General features: G+C 52.4%; 10 protein-coding genes across 10 annotated transcripts; 7 read left to right on the top strand and 3 right to left on the bottom strand.

The window, feature by feature from the left end:
- Positions 1-2012: 2012 nt before the first annotated feature.
- On the bottom strand, positions 2013-3067 carry GCN3 (translation initiation factor eIF2B subunit alpha; the record flags this gene model as incomplete). Its single annotated transcript, XM_046084825.1, has 2 exons — positions 2013-2964; positions 3021-3067. The coding sequence occupies 2 exons, from the start codon at positions 3065-3067 to the stop codon at positions 2013-2015; spliced, it is 999 nt and encodes a 332-aa protein (XP_045940788.1).
- Positions 3068-3558: 491 nt separating this feature from the next.
- Positions 3559-5890, top strand: nuf2 (kinetochore-associated Ndc80 complex subunit NUF2). Its single transcript, XM_046084824.1, has 2 exons — positions 3559-4819; positions 4878-5890. Exons 1-2 carry the CDS (start codon positions 3935-3937, stop codon positions 4989-4991), a joined length of 999 nt encoding a protein of 332 aa, XP_045940787.1. The 5' UTR covers positions 3559-3934; the 3' UTR covers positions 4992-5890.
- LDX57_003181 (uncharacterized protein) lies at positions 5115-5777 on the bottom strand (the record flags this gene model as incomplete). The annotated part of the gene is made up of 1 exon (XM_046084823.1): positions 5115-5777. One exon carries the CDS (start codon positions 5775-5777, stop codon positions 5115-5117), a length of 663 nt encoding a protein of 220 aa, XP_045940786.1.
- Positions 5891-6086: 196 nt separating the features above from the next.
- On the top strand, positions 6087-8711 carry APL6 (AP-3 complex subunit beta; the record flags this gene model as incomplete). Its single annotated transcript, XM_046084822.1, has 3 exons — positions 6087-6099; positions 6170-6327; positions 6399-8711. The coding sequence occupies 3 exons, from the start codon at positions 6087-6089 to the stop codon at positions 8709-8711; spliced, it is 2484 nt and encodes an 827-aa protein (XP_045940785.1).
- A 672-nt stretch (positions 8712-9383) lies between these two features.
- PPG1 (serine/threonine-protein phosphatase) lies at positions 9384-10532 on the top strand (the record flags this gene model as incomplete). Its single annotated transcript, XM_046084821.1, has 3 exons — positions 9384-9399; positions 9475-9708; positions 9820-10532. 3 exons carry the CDS (start codon positions 9384-9386, stop codon positions 10530-10532), a joined length of 963 nt encoding a protein of 320 aa, XP_045940784.1.
- Positions 10533-11089: 557 nt separating this feature from the next.
- RDI1 (rho GDP-dissociation inhibitor) lies at positions 11090-12067 on the bottom strand (the record flags this gene model as incomplete). Its single annotated transcript, XM_046084820.1, has 4 exons — positions 11090-11220; positions 11272-11320; positions 11410-11732; positions 11977-12067. 4 exons carry the CDS (start codon positions 12065-12067, stop codon positions 11090-11092), a joined length of 594 nt encoding a protein of 197 aa, XP_045940783.1.
- Positions 12068-13519: 1452 nt separating this feature from the next.
- LDX57_003177 (uncharacterized protein) lies at positions 13520-13870 on the top strand (the record flags this gene model as incomplete). The annotated part of the gene is made up of 1 exon (XM_046084819.1): positions 13520-13870. One exon carries the CDS (start codon positions 13520-13522, stop codon positions 13868-13870), a length of 351 nt encoding a protein of 116 aa, XP_045940782.1.
- Positions 13871-13902: 32 nt separating this feature from the next.
- LDX57_003176 (uncharacterized protein) lies at positions 13903-15563 on the top strand (the record flags this gene model as incomplete). The annotated part of the gene is made up of 5 exons (XM_046084818.1): positions 13903-13963; positions 14078-14286; positions 14374-14536; positions 14595-15480; positions 15539-15563. 5 exons carry the CDS (start codon positions 13903-13905, stop codon positions 15561-15563), a joined length of 1344 nt encoding a protein of 447 aa, XP_045940781.1.
- Positions 15564-16391: 828 nt separating this feature from the next.
- CLP1 (cleavage polyadenylation factor subunit CLP1) lies at positions 16392-18241 on the top strand (the record flags this gene model as incomplete). The annotated part of the gene is made up of 3 exons (XM_046084817.1): positions 16392-16529; positions 16637-17399; positions 17460-18241. 3 exons carry the CDS (start codon positions 16392-16394, stop codon positions 18239-18241), a joined length of 1683 nt encoding a protein of 560 aa, XP_045940780.1.
- Positions 18242-19389: 1148 nt separating this feature from the next.
- Positions 19390-20232, top strand: LDX57_003174 (chitin deacetylase CDA4; the record flags this gene model as incomplete). The annotated part of the gene is made up of 1 exon (XM_046084816.1): positions 19390-20232. The coding sequence occupies one exon, from the start codon at positions 19390-19392 to the stop codon at positions 20230-20232; it is 843 nt and encodes a 280-aa protein (XP_045940779.1).
- Between the last annotated feature and the right edge of the window lie 181 nt (positions 20233-20413).

Here is a 20413-nt window from a genome sequence, read left to right as displayed (position 1 = left end):
GACCAATTCCCATACTCTTAGGACTACCTTGAGTAGATCTTCCTGGCCTCGCATTGGAATTTGAAGTACTACGGCACATACATAATAGACAGTAAGCACGGTAGATCCAACAGTCATAGATACATCACTCTTTCATCAACGAAGATCCCTCATTCCAGAGAGATCCAATCAATCATAGTGTCAACCGTACATCAGGCGGGACGAAGAGAAAGAAAATCTCCTCCAGAGCCAAAAGAAACCCCGCATCTTCCATTCCTTCCCCTTCCGATCTCCGTGCAGGGATGTACGAGAAAAATCCAAATTGTCGACACGGATGTCCTCCCGTTGCTACCTGATCAGTTCAGGGACGGGATATCCTTATGCATGTTGACTCAACACCCCCGGGGAATTTCCAATTGTTCACTCGTATTTCCTGGGTGTCATTTAAGCCCGCTCCATCCCTACCTTTGCCCTGAGGGTGCCTTTTTCTTTTTTCTTGGTTCTGGTACTGGCTTGAGTTTATATCTACTACTACCGCTTGCTTACTATATTTACTGTCTGGCTGCCTTTGCTTGGATTGAACATATTGATGATTTGAATGACTCTCACTCAACCTTCCATCGTACCTTTATGAGATAAGCGGACTATATCCCTGAACACAGAACTAGGATAAGAATTATGGATGCTCTCTGGCTATTCGTCGCTTTCGGCTACCTCCTCCTCTACGCCTTCGCCTCGCTGCAGCCAATCCAGCCCGTCATCATTCATCTCGGGCTCATTGCAAACTGAAACCGTCTGATTCAGTCTCCGTCCCTGGATTGGTTCTCGGAGGATAAGACAAACAGAATGGTTTCTTTTCTGGGTTCGAATGACAAGTGTTGATACTTGCGGCCGGAGTTTCAGGAGGTCCTCGAATCCAACATTCCGCTGACGTATTGGATGTCGGGTTTACTCCTGTCTACTGAGATTGACGGGCTCGTTCCTCTCTGGGTGTTCGTTGATCGGAATCGCTCGCTTATTATACTTCCTGATACAACCTGAGTGGTGGTCGGATACTGACGCGCTTGATGGCTCTTACGTCACGTCACTGTGTCTGTTGCTTTCTTTGATTGTTGGCTGGTTGCTTGCCGATTGCAGTCGCTCGTTTGATTGCCGCGATCGAATCCTGTGGATGGTACATATCCAATGTGTGGATGGATAGGCTGGGGGTTCTATCTAGACCTTTTCTATGCGAAAAAGCTCGGCCGTCGCTCTTTTTTATATGATGTGGGAGGCTAGATGACCTCGGATTCTGCATTTCTCGCCGGTGATTACGGCTGGGTCGTTTGAGAAAAATGGGGAAGGGCTATATTGGGGAATCCACGTGCATATATTGGCTGGACTCCGGGTTAATGGGTTTACAAAAGTTCATGATGATTGATGATTGATGATTAACGATACATGATCTGACGATTATGATGTTTAAGTCGAATGCGAATATGAAATGGCGTTAATAGGGTTTGGACATCGACGAAGGAATATACGAATATACCATGATGCGACGAGTTTCTTTTTGCTCATTCTTCATATATTCTGAATAGTGACATTTCAGACATTTGCGATAGACTAGAATCGTTTCTCGCTCCCCTTGTCTGCGGCAAGGTATCTATCCTGTTGGCTGAATACCAAAGCCAACATCGCTTCCAGCTGACGCCCGTCTCATAGTAGATAGGGATGGTGACCTCATCGAAATATCTGGCTGATCGGCCGATCATATAACCAACTGAATGGCAACGGTCTGATGTAACCAAGCAAGATCACCAAGGTCAAGACGCTGGCGCTAGCAATTACGATAGCGCGGTTCTGGACCGGCCGGCTTGAGTATTCGTATTCTTCTTCCTTCAGAGTGCCTCGGTTCATTCACAGATCCAAATGCCTTAATGCTAACAGAAGCCCTCGGTGTGGGTATTATTTTTAGTACTCAAACGCCATTTTCCCCTCTATCAACCTCGCAGCAACTAATGCCGAAGTTCGCAATCGTAAAAGACAACCCTTTAAAACCAGATTTTGATGAGCTCTTCACTAACGGCACTGGGAGTCAGAACGCCACTGTCGGTGATCAACGCAGAGATCAGATGAGGCGGCGTGTAGTCGACCACTTCGGAGCTGTGCGCCAGTTGCTGCTTGTCGCCGTCGGTGATCTCCTCCTCGGTCTTGAAGTCAATCACGTGTTGGTCGATAGGCAGATCATATTGTCCCAGGGGGTAGAGGCGGACGAATTTGTGGCTCTCTGCCACGACGTAGAAGGGCTTGCCCATGGCCTTGGCCAGGAGTCCGATCTGATACGTTCCCATGCGCGACACGATGCCGCCGTTCTCGACCACACCCTCCGCACCCACGATGACGGTGTCGGTCTTCCCTAGAGAGTACGCCACGGCCGACTCGGGGATCGTGGAGACAGGCACGCCCTTTTCCCGCAACGCCCGCACCGTCTCCATGCCCTCGGGTTCCGCCGCGTCAGAAAGCACGTAGATCACGCGGAACCGAACGGCCGATGGCCCGCCCTTGTCGTCGGCAGCTTGCTGCAGCAGCGAGGCGACGACTCGTGAGCCTCCGTTCGTCAACACGGTGCTGCCATCGCGCACGAAACCCCGGCCGAACCCGGCGATCTTGTCTCGGCTCTCCTTTGCGCGTCGGATGAACAGCCGGCCGTTCGAGAGGAGATGGGCGCGGATGGCGTTGAAGTCGCCCGCCGGTCCGAGCTGGCCCGGTCTTTGGAGGGTCGTGATAAGGTATCGTTGGAACAGATCGGTTCCGGCGGACAGTCCAATGGGGTTGGGGATCGATTTCTTGAGGTGCGCGGTGGACTTTTCCAGCAGGTCGAGTGTCTCTGATATCGTGGATGAGGGCGAGTGTGTGAGGAGCAGGACCAGCGCTTCGATGGCCGCGATTGGCATCGTCAGGTCCGGGTCTGAGCGAAGCAATTCATTGTATGTTGCAACAATGCTGGGAATGGGATTAGCAGACATGATAGAAGCGAATATCATCGCGAAGAAACGTACTCGAATGGCTTGTTAGCCGGCGTCGAGCTTGAGTCGGCAGCGGCCATAGTGAAATCTAGCGGACCAGAAAGCTCTTAATGGAGAACAAGGGGCCTTTCGTTGAGCAGACGTAAATCTATATCGCAGTCACCGCGCCGCAAAAGAGTCATCGAAAAGAGACCGTGGAGTGGATGTTTGCACCGTTTGCATTGGCTGCCCCTCCCGAACAGCGCTAGTCCGCTTCCGGTTGCCATGCGAGAGGCCGTTGCGGTAAACAATCATCATAACATTGAGCCGATCAAGCAGAGGCCCCTCACCGTTTACGAGTGTCCTCCCTCTCCGTTCATCTTCGCAATATTTTCTATTTCTGCTGTCGCGATCGAATTTACATAAGGAAATGGCGTACAGCCATCGAATGAGCCAACAATTCCATGGCTCCCAGCAGCACAGCAGGGGCGGCGGTCGAAAGAAGGAGGATGAGAACGATGCCTTAATGCGCCTGGTGGGTTGCTTCTCCATGCGCGCACTCGATCTATCGGCCGTACTAACTGTAATTATAGCCCGACAAGGAAATCGCAGGATGTATCAATGATATCGGCATTCCTTTCACCGCCGCAGACCTGGTCAAGCCCAACCCGCAACAGATTCAACAGGTTTTCGAATGGTTTGCGAAGATTGTCATGAATATTACCCGGGATACGGTGGAGCCTGGGATGCGCGTCGCAGCGGAGGACGTTGGTGGTGACTATCCAGATATCGTGCCTACCGAAACGCGCAATCTGATGGGATTTTTTGCGAGCTTGCGGCGGTTGATGATGGAGGTATGTATGCTTAATGCTGGGGCGATGCTTCTACTCGAAGGCATCCGTTACCTGACTTTTGCTAACTCGATCTCTTGAACACAGTGTGGGGTGCACGACTTCACCTTTACAGACATGACAAAGCCCACGCACGACCGACTAGTCAAGATCTTTTCGTACCTCATCAACTTCGTCAGATTTCGCGAGTCCCAAAACGCCGTTGTGGAGGAACACTTGAACAAGTCCGACAAGATCAAGACACGCATCGAGACTCTCTACGAAGAGAACCAGGAAATGGGACGACATCTAGACGAGATGCGGCGCAACCTAAAGGCCAACGAGGCCCAAGTGAAGGAGAAAGTCCGACGAAACGACGAGCTCAAGGCGCGACTACTCGAATTAAGACGCAATCAGGAACGAGTCGCCGATACACTGGAACGGGTCAAGACAGACAAGGGGAAACGGCAAGCAACTTTGGAAGAAAAGACGGAGAAGGTCGTCCGCACTCGGCAGGAGGTGGAAAAGCTACGTCCTTACGTTATGGAAAGCCCGGGTACCCTCCAGGCTACTTTGACCGACCTTTCGGAGAATCTGCTGCGCGAAAAGGCCCAGATCGATGCGATGGAGAAGAGAGCGAGAGCGCTGCAAACCTCGTCGGATACATTTACGGTTGTAAGCAATGATGTGCAGGCTTGCATCAAACTTCTCGAGGACATATCCGTGGAGCTGCAGAAGGAGGAGGAAGAGGAATCGCGAGCGTCTCGGAACAAGGAAGCGATTTCTGACCGAGGTAATAATGTGAGAGAGGTGGAGCAAACGGAGAAGTTGCTTCAGCGACAGCTGGCGCGGTGGAACGAGAGGATCGAAACTCTCCGGAAGAATGCCCAAGAAAAGGCAGATGCGGCACAAGCCCGTATGGAGGAGCTACGGAATGTCCAGAAGCAACTCCGTGAAGAACGCGCAGAAAAGCAGCGTGATATGGAGAGAAGAAGAATCAAGATCGAACAGATCGAGAAGAAGGTACGGTCAACCCCATTCCTCTTTCAAGCTGGTTCGTATGTGGCTAACGTCTACTTAGATGGTCGATCTCAAGGAGAACATCGAGAATGAAATCCAGAGCGCCCATGATGAATATCTGAAGCTGGAATCGCACATCAAGCTTTATATCACCGACATGGAGAAGTGTCTATGAGTATGGTGTTTTCATTGGTACATACAATTCAGGAGTTTACGGTTGGCTCTAGGATACCCGGGTGATTAAGGCTCATATATGACAGAGTTTCCTTGTTTCTAATTTCGTCATTGTCATGATATTCTACACATCCAGACTATCTGTAGTAGTCGAGTTCCTCGGATCGCTGAATTCGAACCACCGCTGTGCTATGTGTCTCACAGGAACATTCTGTCCGCCCCAGGTACTTTCGTCTCTCCCGGTTCGCACGGAGCTGTTGAGCAGCGGCACATGAGCATCCCATAATGTCAGGCCGCTGTTGTCAGGACGTGTAACATCTTGGCATTCACAGAGTACAAGGTCCGCTGCCTCGCGCGCAGCAGTCTCGACCACAGCGGCAAACGTTCTGGACAGTCCTTGGGCGGAAAATTCAGAGGTGGAATGATGTAAAGCCAACGGGTCAAGAATCGCCAATAAAGGCCGACACGACTGTTGCTCTCCGACAGCAACTGTGTCCTGTCCGGCAATATCGTTAAAATGCAGCACAGAGAGGTAGGCACGAAGATGCTCCAGGGTCGGACAATAGGCCACTTTGGTCCGCGAGGACCTGGAGAGCAACCCAAGAGTTTTGGTGAACAATGGGCAGCTATCAAGGGTCTGGGTGCGTACGGTCGCGAACACTCGTCTGGAAAATTCACTTCTTCCCGAGCAGATAATTAGGAGAGTTGCGGTGTCCTTGTTGTCGAGAATGTACGGTAGAAAATCCAATACTTGGTCTTCGAGATATATTTGGGGCACGGCGTCCATGACCCATAATTTGTAAGAGGTCAGTTGTCTGTAAATGATGGGTTAGGATAAAGTGTCACTGTCAGTCACGTTCATTAGAGGCTCGTGGAGCAGCAGCAAACAAGCTGGGCGGTGGATGTAGGAAGAGAAATGGACTGCGGGGAGGCTCGCCAGGCATAACTAAGTATCGCGTCACCTGCCCGCCATCTGCCAAGCTCCCTTCTTCCTGACTTCAGGAAATCGTGACCCCCCTTCCTCCGCCCAAATTCGTGTGCGCGCCCCTCCAAGGGCCTTCGGGGTAAAATGGAGACTATTTCTAGAATCTCCTCGATGCTGGAAACAGGTAAAATAAGCCCCGAGAGCCCGGCGTTTTCTGTGATCGTGTTCAACTGGCTGACGATATGCGTGCACAGCTCGAGAACTCACCCTCGAAGCAGCGCAGTCGGCAGCCAACAGTCGAGGGCCGAGTACCGGCCATTCGTCTCGAAACCTGAGTGCATCTCATATTAAGAAACTGCTCGACAGCCGCAGTGACCGGGAAGTCCTGGATGGTATGCGAAGGGTTATCACGGTAAGAACCCGCCAGTCCGGTACACCGGGATCAATGCGCTTGCTAACAAACATCCTCAATTCCTGGATTAGTTGATGTACCGCTCCGAACCTTCCGTTCCCTTCTTCTCAGCAGTCGTCAAGAATGTGGCCAATGCAAGCTTCGAGGTCAAGAAATTGGTCTACATTTATCTGGTTCACCATGCCGAGACGGAGCCCGACCTTGCGCTGTTGTCCATCAACACAATTCAGAAGTCGCTCACGGACCAGAATCCCCAGGTTCGCGCAATGGCGCTTCGTACAATGTCTGGAATTCGCGTGCCGGTTATCAGTCAGATTGTCTCCCTTGCGATCAAAAGAGGCTGTGGTGACATGAGTCCGCATGTGCGCAAAGCGGCGGCGTTGGCTATTCCCAAATGCTACCGTCTGGACCCAAGTACCCTGCCGCAGTTGACCGGCTATGTATCTACTCTGCTGGGGGACACACAGTACTTTGTGGCTGGCCCAGCTGTCACTGCATTCTTGGAAGTGTGCCCGGATAGGATTGACCTCATCCACCCGCACTACCGCAGCCTGGTCAAAAAGCTGGTGGACATGGACGAGTGGAGCCAAATCGCAACTTTGCGCCTTCTGACATTCTATGCCCGCAGATGCTTTCCTCAGAAGATCCAGAAGGGCAAAAAGCCGGTGTCGAAAGGGTTCTACGATGATGAGGAGGCAGAGGGCGGCGAGGAGTATGAGGTTCCGTACATTGACCCCGACCTGGAGCTTTTATTCCGAGCTTGCAAGCTACTCTTGCATAATCGTAACTCTGCGGTTGTCGTGAGTGTCGTCCGTTGCTTCCTTTACCTAGCGCCTGCCGATTACCTCTCCGCCACTGTTGGACCGTTGGTCGCCCTCCTTCGGAGTCCTCAGGATATCCAGCACATTGCACTGTACAACATTGTCGCTGTTGTTTTGCGCCAGCCCAAGCCTTTCACAAGATACATTGCGCACTTTTTGGTCCGTGCCACGGATCCACTTCATATCTGGCGCCTCAAGCTAGAAATACTCACGATCCTTTTCCCCCACTGCGGGCTACACCTCAAGGGTATTATAGTCAGCGATCTGCAGCATTTCTCCCAGAGCTCAGACCCGGCCCTTGTGCGTGAGAGCCTTCGCGCGATTGGGCGCTGTGCCCAAAGCGACCCTAGTACGGCAGACCAGTGTTTACAGATCCTCCTTAGCCAGATCACGAGCCTCGACGACAATCTTGTCTCGGAGTCATTGACCGTGATCAGACATCTGATCCAGCAAGACCCCGCATCGCATGAGCAAACCGTTATTCAGCTGGTAAAGCATCTGGGACTGACCAACAACCCGGACGCAAGGGCGACTATCGTGTGGCTAGTGGGAGAATTCGCCGGAGCTGAGCCGGAGAAAAACATCGCACCAGATGTCCTGCGGATTTTGGTGAAAAACTTTGCCAACGAAGAGGAAGCCGTGAAGCAGCAGCTCGTTCTCTTAGGTGCCAGAGTATATCTGCACCACCTTCTCCGTAACCCTCCCAAAGAGGAACCTCAACCAGAAACCAAGGCCCAGCCAGAGTCTCAACCGGAGTATCCCAACGAATGGAATGACAAAGCCGACGAAGGGGAGGGGGAAGCACAAACAGACAACCAAGGGGCTGAAGGAAGCAGCCAGCCTGAGAAACCGGCCGAGCAGGAAGAAGACCAAATTACTCTCCTTTGGCGATACATTCTGCTCCTTGCTAGATATGACACTTCCTACGACCTGCGGGACCGTGCGCGATTATACAAGGCACTCCTCGGCTCGCCATCCTCGACCCAGCTCGCCAACCTACTCCTCCTCGCGCCGAAGCCGGTTCCTCACGTTCCCAGTCCCTCGGAAACTCGCAAAGACCTACTCATCGGCTCCTCGACATTGGTCATCGGGCCGGATGCCGGCATTCACGGTTTGAAGGGCTATGAGAACATCCCTGACTGGGTACAAGCGGGAGAAGAGCCTGACCCTAGCCTCCGCGCTGTTGACGTGAGACCGAATACAGCGGAACGAGCATCCATGACTGCGGGCGAACGACTTGACAAGGCCCTCAAAGAACATCAAAACAACGCTGCACAGTCAAGCAAGGGGCCGAACGGCCGCGTACAGGGCGCAGCTTCAGCGGCCTCCAAAAACAAGACCCTTGATCAATGGCTAGAGGACGAAGAAACGGAGACCGAGACGGAAACGGAAACTGAAGAGGAATCAGGGTCGGAGGAAGAGGTGACGGATTCTGGAGAGGAGACTGAGGAGGAAGAAACTGAGGAAGAAGAGACCGACTCAGATGATGGGGAGGAGGACAGACAACTCCTTACCCAGCGAGGTGATACCCGCATTCAGGGTTCCTCGAAGGACGTGTTCTAACGTTCATATAAATGCGTATATCTTGCTTGAACTAGACCCCCAAATCCAGAATAGAACTTCGTCTCCGTCCTAATCCAACATGAAGTATACTGTAGATCTTGATAAGCGATGATTGTCGCAACGGGCGGTCTGACGCGGCAGAACAGGCACCTCCGCGGCCCAAAGAAGCGACACTCGGCGCTCTCAATCTTGGGATGGCCTCCGTATTCCTGTTGCTCGTGTTTTTCAACTCCTCATCCTTCCATGGATCGGCAGCGAACATTGACCCGATACTAGCGTTCTACCACCGAAGTATCTCCAATCGTCTCTGATCGGTGTCCGTCGTGTCATTCTGGTCTGGCCTTGCGCTGCACGGGTTCCGTCCGCGTTGCCCACTTCACTTTCTCGTGGTTTTGTCGGTCACGATGCGAATTACTGCAGGAACTTCTCAGACAGACATATCCCTTTTCGAACCGGCCCGCACTAATTTCGCCTTCTATCGTCCTCCTCTCCGTGTTTATTGATTGTGTTTCCTTGAGGGGGTGTGCACATTAGCATCAGCATCAGCATCAGCGTCACCGTCATCTCGGCACTCGGCATCCGCGATTTATTTTTCTTCATTCTTACCCGTGTACCAATTATAAACGAATTCACTGGGGTGTTGTGTACCTATCGGCTTGGTCTTGGTCCACAATGCCTGGGTTACCAGGTAGGTTGTTTCATTTCCGGGATTCCTGTGTTGGAGTCGGTCTGTGGACAGGGCAGGGGGCTGACCATACCGCAGCTAGTATCGACCTGGACGAGTGTATCGAGAGGCTCTATAGGAAAGAGCTGCTGGCGGACTCGGTGATCGAGGCAATATGTGCCAAAGCGAAGGAACTGTTAATGAAAGAGAGCAATGTGGTCCACATTGCGGCACCGGTCACGGTGGTTGGAGATATTCACGGGCAGTTCTTCGATATGATCGAGATCTTTAAGATTGGCGGGTTCTGTCCGAACACGAATTATTTGTTTCTGGGTATGTTGGACGTGTTTACTCGATGTCTCTTCTCGCGCAGAGACATGTGTTAGACCGGGGTTATATGCCGCGGGGAATGAACAGTACTGACTCTCGATCCCACGCACACAGGCGATTATGTCGATCGCGGACTCTTCAGCGTCGAAACAATCTCCCTCCTCGTCTGCCTCAAGCTCCGATACCCGCACCGCGTGCACCTGATCCGCGGTAACCACGAGTCCCGCGGCGTCACGCAATCCTACGGCTTCTACACGGAATGTGCCCGGAAATACGGCAACGCCAACGTCTGGCACTACTTCACCGACATGTTCGACTTCCTAACCCTCAGCGTGGTCATCAACGACCAGATCTTCTGCGTCCACGGCGGCCTCTCCCCCTCGATCCACTCCATCGACCAGATCAAAATCATCGACCGCTTCCGCGAAATCCCCCACGAAGGCCCCATGGCCGATCTCGTCTGGTCCGACCCGGACACCGAACGCGACGAGTTCTCCCTCTCGCCCCGCGGCGCCGGGTATACCTTCGGCGCGCAGGTCGTGCGCAAGTTCCTCGAGGTCAACAGCATGTCGCATATCTTGCGCGCCCACCAGCTCTGCCAGGAGGGGTACCAGGTCCTGTACGATGATCGGCTGAGTACCGTCTGGAGTGCCCCCAACTACTGCTACCGCTGCGGTAACCTCGCCAGTGTCCTGGAAGTGAGTGATACCGGCGAGCGGTTCTTTAACATCTTCGACGCGGCGCCCGAGAACGATATCCATCGGGGAGAGCAACAGGCGCAGCAGAACAAGGACGGTCAGAGCCCGGTGATCGATTACTTTTTGTGATACCCTTTTTTTTGCCCTTGCATTTACGTTTCATCTTTTATTCATTTATGTTTCCATTTCATTTTTTTCTTCCACCTCTGATTTAGGTTCGTGCAATGTTTGGAGTTTGGTAAATGTAAAGAACGCATTTATAGATGGCATTGAGATGGGGTTGTTCAAAGAGAAAGACAACATCTATCTCACTATGACAGAGAACGCTTTTATACCAAGCAGCATGGAAGATGCCGGATGGCTCCTATACAGACTTATCTATGCATTATTTACAGACATTTGAGATGATGACGATGATGAACATCTAGTTATTTGATTGGATTCCATTTCGCGGATTTCACACATCTGTGCTAGAACAAGCGTGGTATATATGTAGGATAGATGTAACAGGTAGGAAAGCAGGAAAAGTAAATAAAATATGATTCAAATATGTAATATAATTGCAAGGAATCAAGTCCAACGCTTGTAAATTTTGAAAAACAAAACGAATATGCTGTTCATAATTATATTCATAGTTTCGTACGCAGCACCGAGACCATTATCAGCGTTTTTTCTTGCTTTGTCGTCTACCAGTCCTTGGAGATGTCAAACGACCATTCGAATTGCAGGTGGTTGGTGTTGTCGTCGTCCAGGAACTTCGAGACCGCGTTGTAATGGCCACGAGCCAGCATACCCGACGGCGCCTCTTCGGGGTGGACTGGTGGTTTGGTAAGCCAAGTGCCCCGAAGTGATAGGGAGTCAACCTTACATTTCTTCTCATATACCGGCTTATCGGCGGTGTTAGGGGCATAACTTCCCTATAGGTTGAAAAGTGTAAGTTAGCTTGGATCTGCTCCCTCCCACTACCTCCTGGATGAGGGGGAAACCGGTGTTGATATCCACATACCAGCATCTCCTCGTCCTTGCTAACCCGGACTCCCTTCCGCTTGACAACCTGCAGGTACTTCAGACCGCTCAGGACCTCGTGGTGCACCTGGAACACGACCTTGATGCGGAACGTGGCGCCCTCCTTGATAGTGAACGGTTGGTTCTTGAGGTTGTCGAGCGCACCGGGCGCGGACAACTCGATCACCACATCCGGTCGTCCCTCGACTTCCAGAGCCAGACTCTTGATGATACATTTCCGCGGGTCGTTGGGGTCACCGATGGGCGTGCCGGTGGCTAGGCCCAGCGAGGCCTTCCATCGGTTCAGGGCTTCGTCGTCCTTGTCTAGAGGTGGGAGAGAAGTTAGTATGGGATGTTGGAGATGTTCTCATTATATATGGTACTTGGGGTCTGCGGGGTGGAGGTAAGGGGGGAGGAGCAAGCAAGTAAACCCCACGGGATTGGTTTCCCCCAGCTTCGGTGCAGATTGGAATTCCCACGGACGGGTAGGATACATGACACATGGGTATGCATGAACGAAGCCAGGGAGGAGGGGAGGCGGAGGATCCACATCCACATTCTCACATACCAAGGTTCTGATATTCCTCAATGGTCTTCTTCTCGCCGACCTTGAAACCCTCAGTGGTGGAGGCCACGAGATCTTCATCGTGTTCGGTCATTGTGGTGATTGATGGCTCGTGGGGAGAGTCAAAGGGGGGAAGGCGTGATAATTTTGAGGTGTTTGGCGGGGTACCTGATCTGCCTTTTTTTTTCCAACGGTTAATTTAGTTATCCGTGCCTTACTTCCCGGGGATTGGGATACTAGTAGGAATCGATCGCCAAGATCGAGGGGTGATAACGGGGGGATCGAGGCAGAGGGAGGGGATGGGACAGTAGGATGCAGGAGGGTCAATCCACTTACCAGGGGCTAGTCAATTTGACAAAAGGATTGGTAATAGGAGAAGAGTAGGAAAGGAGGAGAAGGGGAAGGAGAAGGAAGAGGAAGAAGAAGAAGAATAGCAGGTCGATACCTAAGAATAATGGCTGACACCACCTACTAAGAGGGGTGGGTTGTTTTGGCTCGGGGAAAGTTTGTTATTCGTCCGTTTGACTCGTCGGTGGGGATGTCCCGCGACAGGCGGTGAACAGAGAGTTGGATAGTAGTTCCTAGGGATGGTAGGTAGACTGGAAGAGGGAGAGCGTGATATGGAGGGACATGGACGATCTAGAATGGGAATTGGGGGAAATGGAAGGTATCCAGGAAGTCGTGTTCTGGTGGTGCACGGAGTATACTAAACAAACAGGAGGCCGTTGAGCTCGAGACCAGATCTCCCGGTTCTAGTGGGGCCAAACATTGGTGCAGTGCGTACGGAGTACTCCGTATAGGATGCAGTTCGATGGAGTAGTAGCAGTGCGACATCCGGTCCGTGGCTGCATAGAGAGAAGAGAGGAAGAGAAACTGCGTCATGAAGTATGGAAGAAGTTCTGGGGGAAAGTCCACAATATAGATATGGACACGTGATATATATGTACATACTACCTTCCCGTAGAGCTGTCGGTGTTGACAACTTATTCTATCGTAACTTCATTCCCTCGGGTTGGTAGTTCATACCCAGACAACTCTCCTATGATAATGATTAATTATTCAAGTTGCTATATAGCATCCATACCGTGCGTCCTATTTTCTCCTCTGAATGAGTGTTAGATTGGGAAGTGGTATATACGGGGTACAGCAAGTAAATGCTCTTGTGTTAGACATGTTCAGTGAATCATACAGCAGACATCTATATCTGATGTAGTAGATGCAATGATGGGCATACAAATATATGGAGTATCTATCACTCAGAAATGTGAAGTGATGGATCAACTATCGAGAATCAACCCGTCACGGGGCCAACCGGATTTCCCGCCAGATTCCCAAGGCGCCACGGCATCAATACCGATACGATACCGGGGACGGGCCCCGCGATGCAGATACTTTCCACATTGAGCAGGTACTGTGGAGACCTGCGACATTCTGACTCGTTTCAATTGACACACGGAGATCATCTCGGACTAGTGCAGTACAGCCTGGTGTACGGTATGGTCACCGACTCTTAAACGGCCCTCGCCCACCCCAAGTTTCCGATGGAATGATTTATGATTATTATTTTCCTCCCTTACGAACCGCCCGGTACTTCCCTTATCAGAGAGTCGTCTCGGTTTGTCTACGACTCGATTTTGCTTTATCTTCTGGTCGCGGCTCTGTCGTCCATCCATCTGAGGCATCATCCCCATTCAATCGCCTTACCATCGTCCACCTTCCCCCCCCTCTCTTGGGTGGCGACGTTCTCTTCTTCCCTCAAACCTCAAAGCTTCCTGCAAAGCCGCCAGAGACGCGCCTGCAACGTGGCCGACGGTTTGGCGTCGCATCCTACTACAACCTCCCCCCCGGAGCAGATATTTATAATCATCATATCCGATACCTGCCCCCTATAATCTAGCCCCATTAATCCATATCAACCATTCAATCACCATGGTGCGATCGCTCCCCAAGAAAAACAACCCGCTCATCCTCGCCGCCGAGGCGCCTGCCTGTAAGTTCAACATCTTTCCCTTCGTCGCGCGAGGCTCAAGCTGCGCATTGCACCGCCGATCTTGCAAACCTAGGGTTGCGCCGGACTAACGCGTTGCCTCTCTTGCGATCGCAGACGAGGAGCTTCTGGTGCGTCGCCGCTTGGGCAAAACAAACCTTGCCGTAAAGCCCACCCAGGTCGGCACGTCGAATGCGACCAAGCCCGAGAACCTTGGGCCATTTGAATATGCCCACTTGCGCGCTCCCTTGCCCAAGGACCTCAAGGGCTCCGAAATCTTCCCCTCGCACACGCCCCAGCAGCACCCGGAAACGTATTTTCTGATGGTAAGTCGCCTGACCTTTGCAATGCCCTTTCCGTCAATGCATCGCGCGAATCAAGAATTAACTGGAGATACCCTTTCTGTTGAATAGCGTCGGAGCAAGGATGGCTTTGTTAGTGCCACGGGAATGTTCAAAATTGCCTTCCCTTGGGCGCGTTTGGATGAAGAACGGACTGAGCGCGAATATCTGAAATCTCGCGAGGAGACAAGCGAAGACGAAATTGCTGGAAACGTGTGGATCTCACCTATCCTTGGTAAGCGCTATTTCTCATGCTGAGCGACATCGAGTGTGATTCTAACTCCTTCCTCCAGCCCTGGAGCTTGCCAGAGAGTATCAGATGTATGACTGGGTTCGTGCCCTGTTGGATCCCACGGATATCGTGCAAAGCCCGTCCAGCGCAAAGAAACAGATCACGCCACCTCCCCGATTTGACCTGCCGCCTATTGGCACCCCGCCCCAGCTTTCGGCTCCGTCGTTCCGGACCCGAAGCCGCCGATCTGCTTCCCCCAGCAAGAGGGTTGGTTCCCCGCGCAAGGCTAGACAAACCAAGGCCATGAAGGAAGCTTCCGCAGCTGCCACTATTGAAGCCAACGCAAGTCTCCAATCGTCACTCGATGCCACGGCGGACCCAGAGCCACTGAATGGTATTATCCAGCCTAGCGTTGAGGTCGACGAGAAGCTGGTTCTCAGCCCCGCCAAATCGGCAGTCACCCCCAAAAGGCCTATGGCCACGCCCAGAATGAAGAAGTCTTCTGCTAAGCCTTCTCGGCGTACGGAAGAACCTGTAGAGGAGAAGGTCAAGGTCGAGATCAAAGCCAACGCCGATGTGGATGCCGACGCAGGTGATGATGGCAAGGATGTCCAAACCGCCCAGACCACCGTCTCAGTCGAGATGCCTATCAGTCTCCCTGAGGCTCCTTCAGCAGAGGATACCGAAAAGATGATCGCCCAAGCAAAGGAGATGGTCCAGGAGGCCGTCAAGCAAACAACAGAGCAGGAACCTGCGGAATCATCGGCAGCAGCGGCAGCAGCCAAGAAGCGCAAGACTGATGCCCTTAGCGAGGACGAAGAGGACGAGGAGACCAAGGCCGCCTCTTCCCAACGCGCAAAGAGGGCTAAGGTTCTTGAGGAGAGACTGAAGCGTGAGCGTGTGAGGAACCGTGCTCTTGTTGGCGTCACGGCTGCTTTTGCATTTGCGTTAGTATTTTCCTTGCCTGCTTGGGACGCCCTTCAAGATGCTAACCTGTTTGTTTAGGGCCTCTATTCCCTACTTTTTCTAAATCTGACCGCCTGACATGAAGACATCACCAACCCCCTCTACCCAACAACCCAGTCCACTTCCCCTCTATCTCCCTCTATACCAGTCCAGTGGACGTTGAATACCTTTTTCTTTTCTCTTTTTGAAATGTGTACACCGTATCTACTTACCCTACCGATTATTTATTCCTATTATCCCCTATGTCGACCCTTCTCTTGGCCAAGTTCTTGTTCCCTGAGTGCCTATTGTCGAAAGCATGCTGTCCCTATGCTGATTCTTGATGTACCGTATTGCCATTTCTACACCTTTTCTTTTTTTTTAATTCCTGCCTTTGGTTTCGGGGAGGGATGCACAGTCTTAAGGAGGAATGAGTGGCATCGTCGATGATTGTGGTTGGAGGTCCTGGAGATCGTGAACGAAAACCTCGATTCTCATTCCGTTCCTTTGATGTGCAGTCCTCTTTCTTTTTCTTTTCATCCTGGATACCTGATATACGTTTTTCATAATCGTGTGACCCATTTCGTTTTCTCAACTATCGTTCAAATCCCATCGTTAGGGTTCTACTTTCGACGACGGCGTGGATAGGGGCTTGGGCCTTTGGGAGGAGAATCCGGTGTGGTCAGGTAGAAAATTCAATTGATAGGATAGTCAAATAAGTTCGTGACAAGTTTCATAATCACGTAGACAGTAATTTGGTTTCCTTTCACCTGCTTTGAACTGCGGAGTTCCTTTGTCCGGAAGGAAAACTCGGGTGCAAACAAACCAAACACCGTCATCTCGAAGCTCCCCTCCGAGCGCAATCTCTCTTTGATCTGCTGCCTCGACATTCCCTTCCTTCCCCAGAAATGCAATGTCTCTCCCGGGATTAGACCTCACGCAGCCGTCGGTGGATAGGGAATTCGCCCCTGCCCCGCCGACGCAGATCAGCCTGTCCAAGGGCTCGGAATGGCGGTTTGAAGTCGCATTCGGCACGATCGTTCGAGTCAAGGTGAGTTACTCTACAACGCGACACCCCCTCTTTTCTCTCCATCCCGTGAAAGTTTGGGCCAAATGACTGACTTATCCTCGAATCTCGAATTGGAGGGCGAATGGTAGCTCCTCGCCGGCAATGCAGAACTCTTTGGCACCGAACTAGCTACCTCGCAGACGTATACCTTCTCCGGAACCAAAGCCGCGATTTACACATGGCACGGCTGCACACTCGAAGTCAGCGCGGGGGATACGATTACGTCTCTGGACGGACTGCCGTCGGCCGGCGTGAACGGCACGACTGCCCCCGGGCACGGCGCGGGCGGCTGTCAGAGCGAGTACGTCGCGGAGGAGACGCCGATGGTGGAATATGCCAACGTGCACTTTGCGCTGGAGACGCTGCGCCAGGAGGCCAAGGCTGAGGGAAGAGATGGACCGCGCGTCTTGATCTTGGGTCCTGAGGATGCGGGCAAGACCAGTCTGGCGAAGATCTTGACGGCCTATTCGACTAAGGTTGGACGGCAGCCGATCGTCGTCAACCTGGACCCGACGGAGGGCATGCTGAGTGTGCCTGGGACCTTGACGGCCACGGCCTTCCGCACTATGATTGACGTCGAGGAGGGTTGGGGGAGTAGTCCCATGTCTGGGCCGAGTGCTGTGCCGGTCAAGTTGCCGCTGGTTTACTTCTATCCGATGCAGAACCCGTTGGAGGATGAGGGGTCGATCTATAAGCCGATTGTGTCGCGGTTGGCGCTCTCGGTCACCGCGAGGATGGCGGAGGACGAGGATGCTCGTGAGACGGGCATCATTGTGGACACGCCGGGTCTGTTCAGTCAGAGTAAGGCCGGTAGTGTCGAGATGATTAACCATATTGTGACGGAGTTTGCAAGTATGTTTGCCCCTTCTATTGAAAGCAAATGCGGTTGCTGATTATGTTCACCTTGTCTAGTCACTACGATTCTCGTCATCGGCTCGGAACGCCTGTACAGCATCATGATGAAGAATTACGATAACAAACCCAGCGCCAGCGCCTCGGCTGCTGCGTCGGACGAGCGCATTTCCGTCGTGAAGCTATCGAAATCCGGCGGGTGTGTCGACCGCGATGCTGCCTTCATGAAGGGCGTCCGCGAATCCCAGATTCGAACCTATTTCTTCGGCAATCCCATTCCCTCGACGGCGTCGGCTGCCCTGTCGGTCTCGGCGTCGTCGACCACCAACGTCACGCTCTCCCCACACGCACAGCAACTGGACTACGACTCTCTGGGTATCTACAACTACACCATCGCATCCCTCGAAGAAGACGAAGACGAGTATGATCCCGCCTCGTTCGGCGCCAACGATTCCTTCCTCCCCGGCGGCAGCAACGACACGGAGACCAGCGCGGTGCCCCAGTCGCAGGACGAAAACGCTGCGCCGTTGCTTGGCGTGATCTCGTCCACCGAGACAGCGCCGCAGCCGTCCGCTGCGACGACGATGGTGCCTTTGAAGAAGACCCTGCCACCGGCACCGAGTACCCTGGCCAACTCTCTTCTCGCCATCACGCATGCCCCGCCCACGGCGACTCCGGCGGAGATTCGGGATAGTAGCATCATGGGATTCTTGTATGTGGCAGACGTGGACAGCGAGAAGGGCAAGATTCGGGTTCTGGCACCCGTGGGAGGACGAGTACCTCCGCGGGCGATTGTCTGGGGGAAAGGATGGCCCGAAGAGGTGGTGGGATTGGTTGGATAGGGAGTCTTGCCTCTTTTTTCTTTGCTTTTCTTTTCTTTTCTTTTTATCTCTACCCCCTTCGTATATAGATGTTTCGAGTGTGGATCATGGAGTTATGGGAATGGGCATATTTTACCGTTCTGTTATGCAATGAGACGTGCTGAATCAGACCACGCTATAGATTTAGTCTGTCGAATTCCGGCCTCCCTATGGAGTATTACTTGGACAAGCTGAGTGCAGCAGGCCATAGAAGGATTCTCGTGACATGACGAATCAGCCCTCCTGAACGAGGTTTCACTCCTCGCGTCTTGGCAGTTGGCTAGGATGTCGGGCGAAATGGCACTGCCACTAGGGCAAAGAGGTGTAATCCGTAAATAGTTAAAGCCCGACATGACCTCGACCGTACTCCGTAGTCTTAAAAGATCGATCTTCTCGAAAAAGTACTTCATTTTAAGTTAACCCAAATACCTAAACAACAAACAAACAAACCAGCCAACCCCGGGAATCGGAATCACCTGACACGGCGTGATCCCCTCATCTCTTTTGACTCTTCTGTGGATTTCCTCCTTTGACTTCCCCAGCCTCTACTCCATCCGGGGTAGATTCCTACCAATGCCATTAGCCTGGCTCCGCAATCTCTTCTCTCGGTCCTCGGACTCTTCTCAAAGACGGAAACGATCCAAACGATCGCATAGCCAACGAGTGCGAGACCGCGAGCGTGAACTGCGGCGACAACGACAAGGCTCGAATAAGTTCTACACTTGGGGTGGGAATATTGTTGTTGTGTGGTGATTGCAGTCAGATCATAACATACGGATAGGGTACGGGTCACGGAATCAAAACTAGAAAGTGATGAGTTGAGTTGAGGATTGAGGTTGCTCGAACCACATTTGGGAATTTATGGGGTTGAGTGAAGGTGGGTACTGATTTATCTGGAACTCTAACTTATCGCCGATCTTGGAGTTACAGTACAACTAACCTCTTTGATCGCTATCTAGCTGCATTGAACTGTCGATTCTCATCGTTCAACTTCAACATACCATGCTCTACCAATCCATCCTCCTTCTTCCTCGTCCTCAATCAACCTAATCACCAATCAACAAGAAAACCAACAAATCAATGCAATGCTTCTCCGTCTCCCCCGCCGCAAACTCCGCCGCCTCCTAATCATGCTCCTCCCTTTCCTCCTCACCCTCCTCCTCCTCACCCCTCTCTACATCATCTACAAGCCTCCGAACCTCCTCATCCGATACTTCCAGCACCGCTGGCCCGACGTCCTCTTCCACGTCCCTCCTCCCCATCACCATGACCACGCGAACCCCAACCCCAACACCCCCACGGACACCCACTCCAAACCCGAGAAACTAATCGCCCTCACAATCGACGACGCCCCATCCCCCTACACCCTCGAGATCCAAGACCTCCTCACCCGCCACTCCGCCCACGCCACCTTCTTCCTCATCGGCTCGCAGATCCCCTCGCGCGAAGAAACCCTACACTCGCTCCTCCGCGCCGGCCACGAACTCGCCAACCACGCTATGCGCGACGAGCCCTCGCGCGCCCTGTCCCCGTCCGACCTGGAATCCCAGATCCTGTCCGTGCAGGACTCGATCCGCGCTGCGTATTCGGCCGTCGGGGCCCGCGAACCGTCTCCCCCTGGTGGGGGACGGTATTTCCGACCTGGGTCCGGGTTCTTTAGTGCGGTTATGAGGGATGTGGTGAGGAGGCTTGGGTTTCGGATTGTGTTGGGGAGTGTGTATCCGCATGATGCGCAGGTGAGCTGGCCGTGGGTCAATGCGAGACATATTTTGAGTATGGTGAGGGAGGGGAGTATAATCGTTTGTCATGATCGGAGGGAGTGGACGGTTCCGATGCTTGGGGTTGTTTTGCCGGAGTTGAGGAGAAGGGGGTATAGGGTTGTTACGGTTAGTGAGTTGTTGAGTGCTAAGGGTGGTATACATTCTGGTGATGAGATTGGGGAAGGGGCGGGAGGAGGGATGATTAGGTTATGAAGAAGGGTTGTGGTTGTAATTGTTTATTGGGTAATCTATATATACTGTGTTATATTTTCTGGTCTAGGAGATCTATTCTTTTGTTATAGGTGTTATGGTTACGGATATGGTCTGGTATATACGATCGATCTTGGGTTTCACGTCAACTTTCTTGTACATACATCTACCGTCTAGCGAGTTC

The sequence above is a fragment of the Aspergillus melleus genome (assembly GCF_016097325.1).
Source record: "Aspergillus melleus strain CBS 546.65 chromosome Unknown contig2, whole genome shotgun sequence".
In the NCBI taxonomy this organism is placed as follows: Eukaryota; Fungi; Ascomycota; class Eurotiomycetes; order Eurotiales; family Aspergillaceae; genus Aspergillus; species Aspergillus melleus.
The sequence above is the reverse complement of the archived record's forward strand: the minus strand, read 5'-3'. Positions and strand labels throughout refer to the sequence as shown.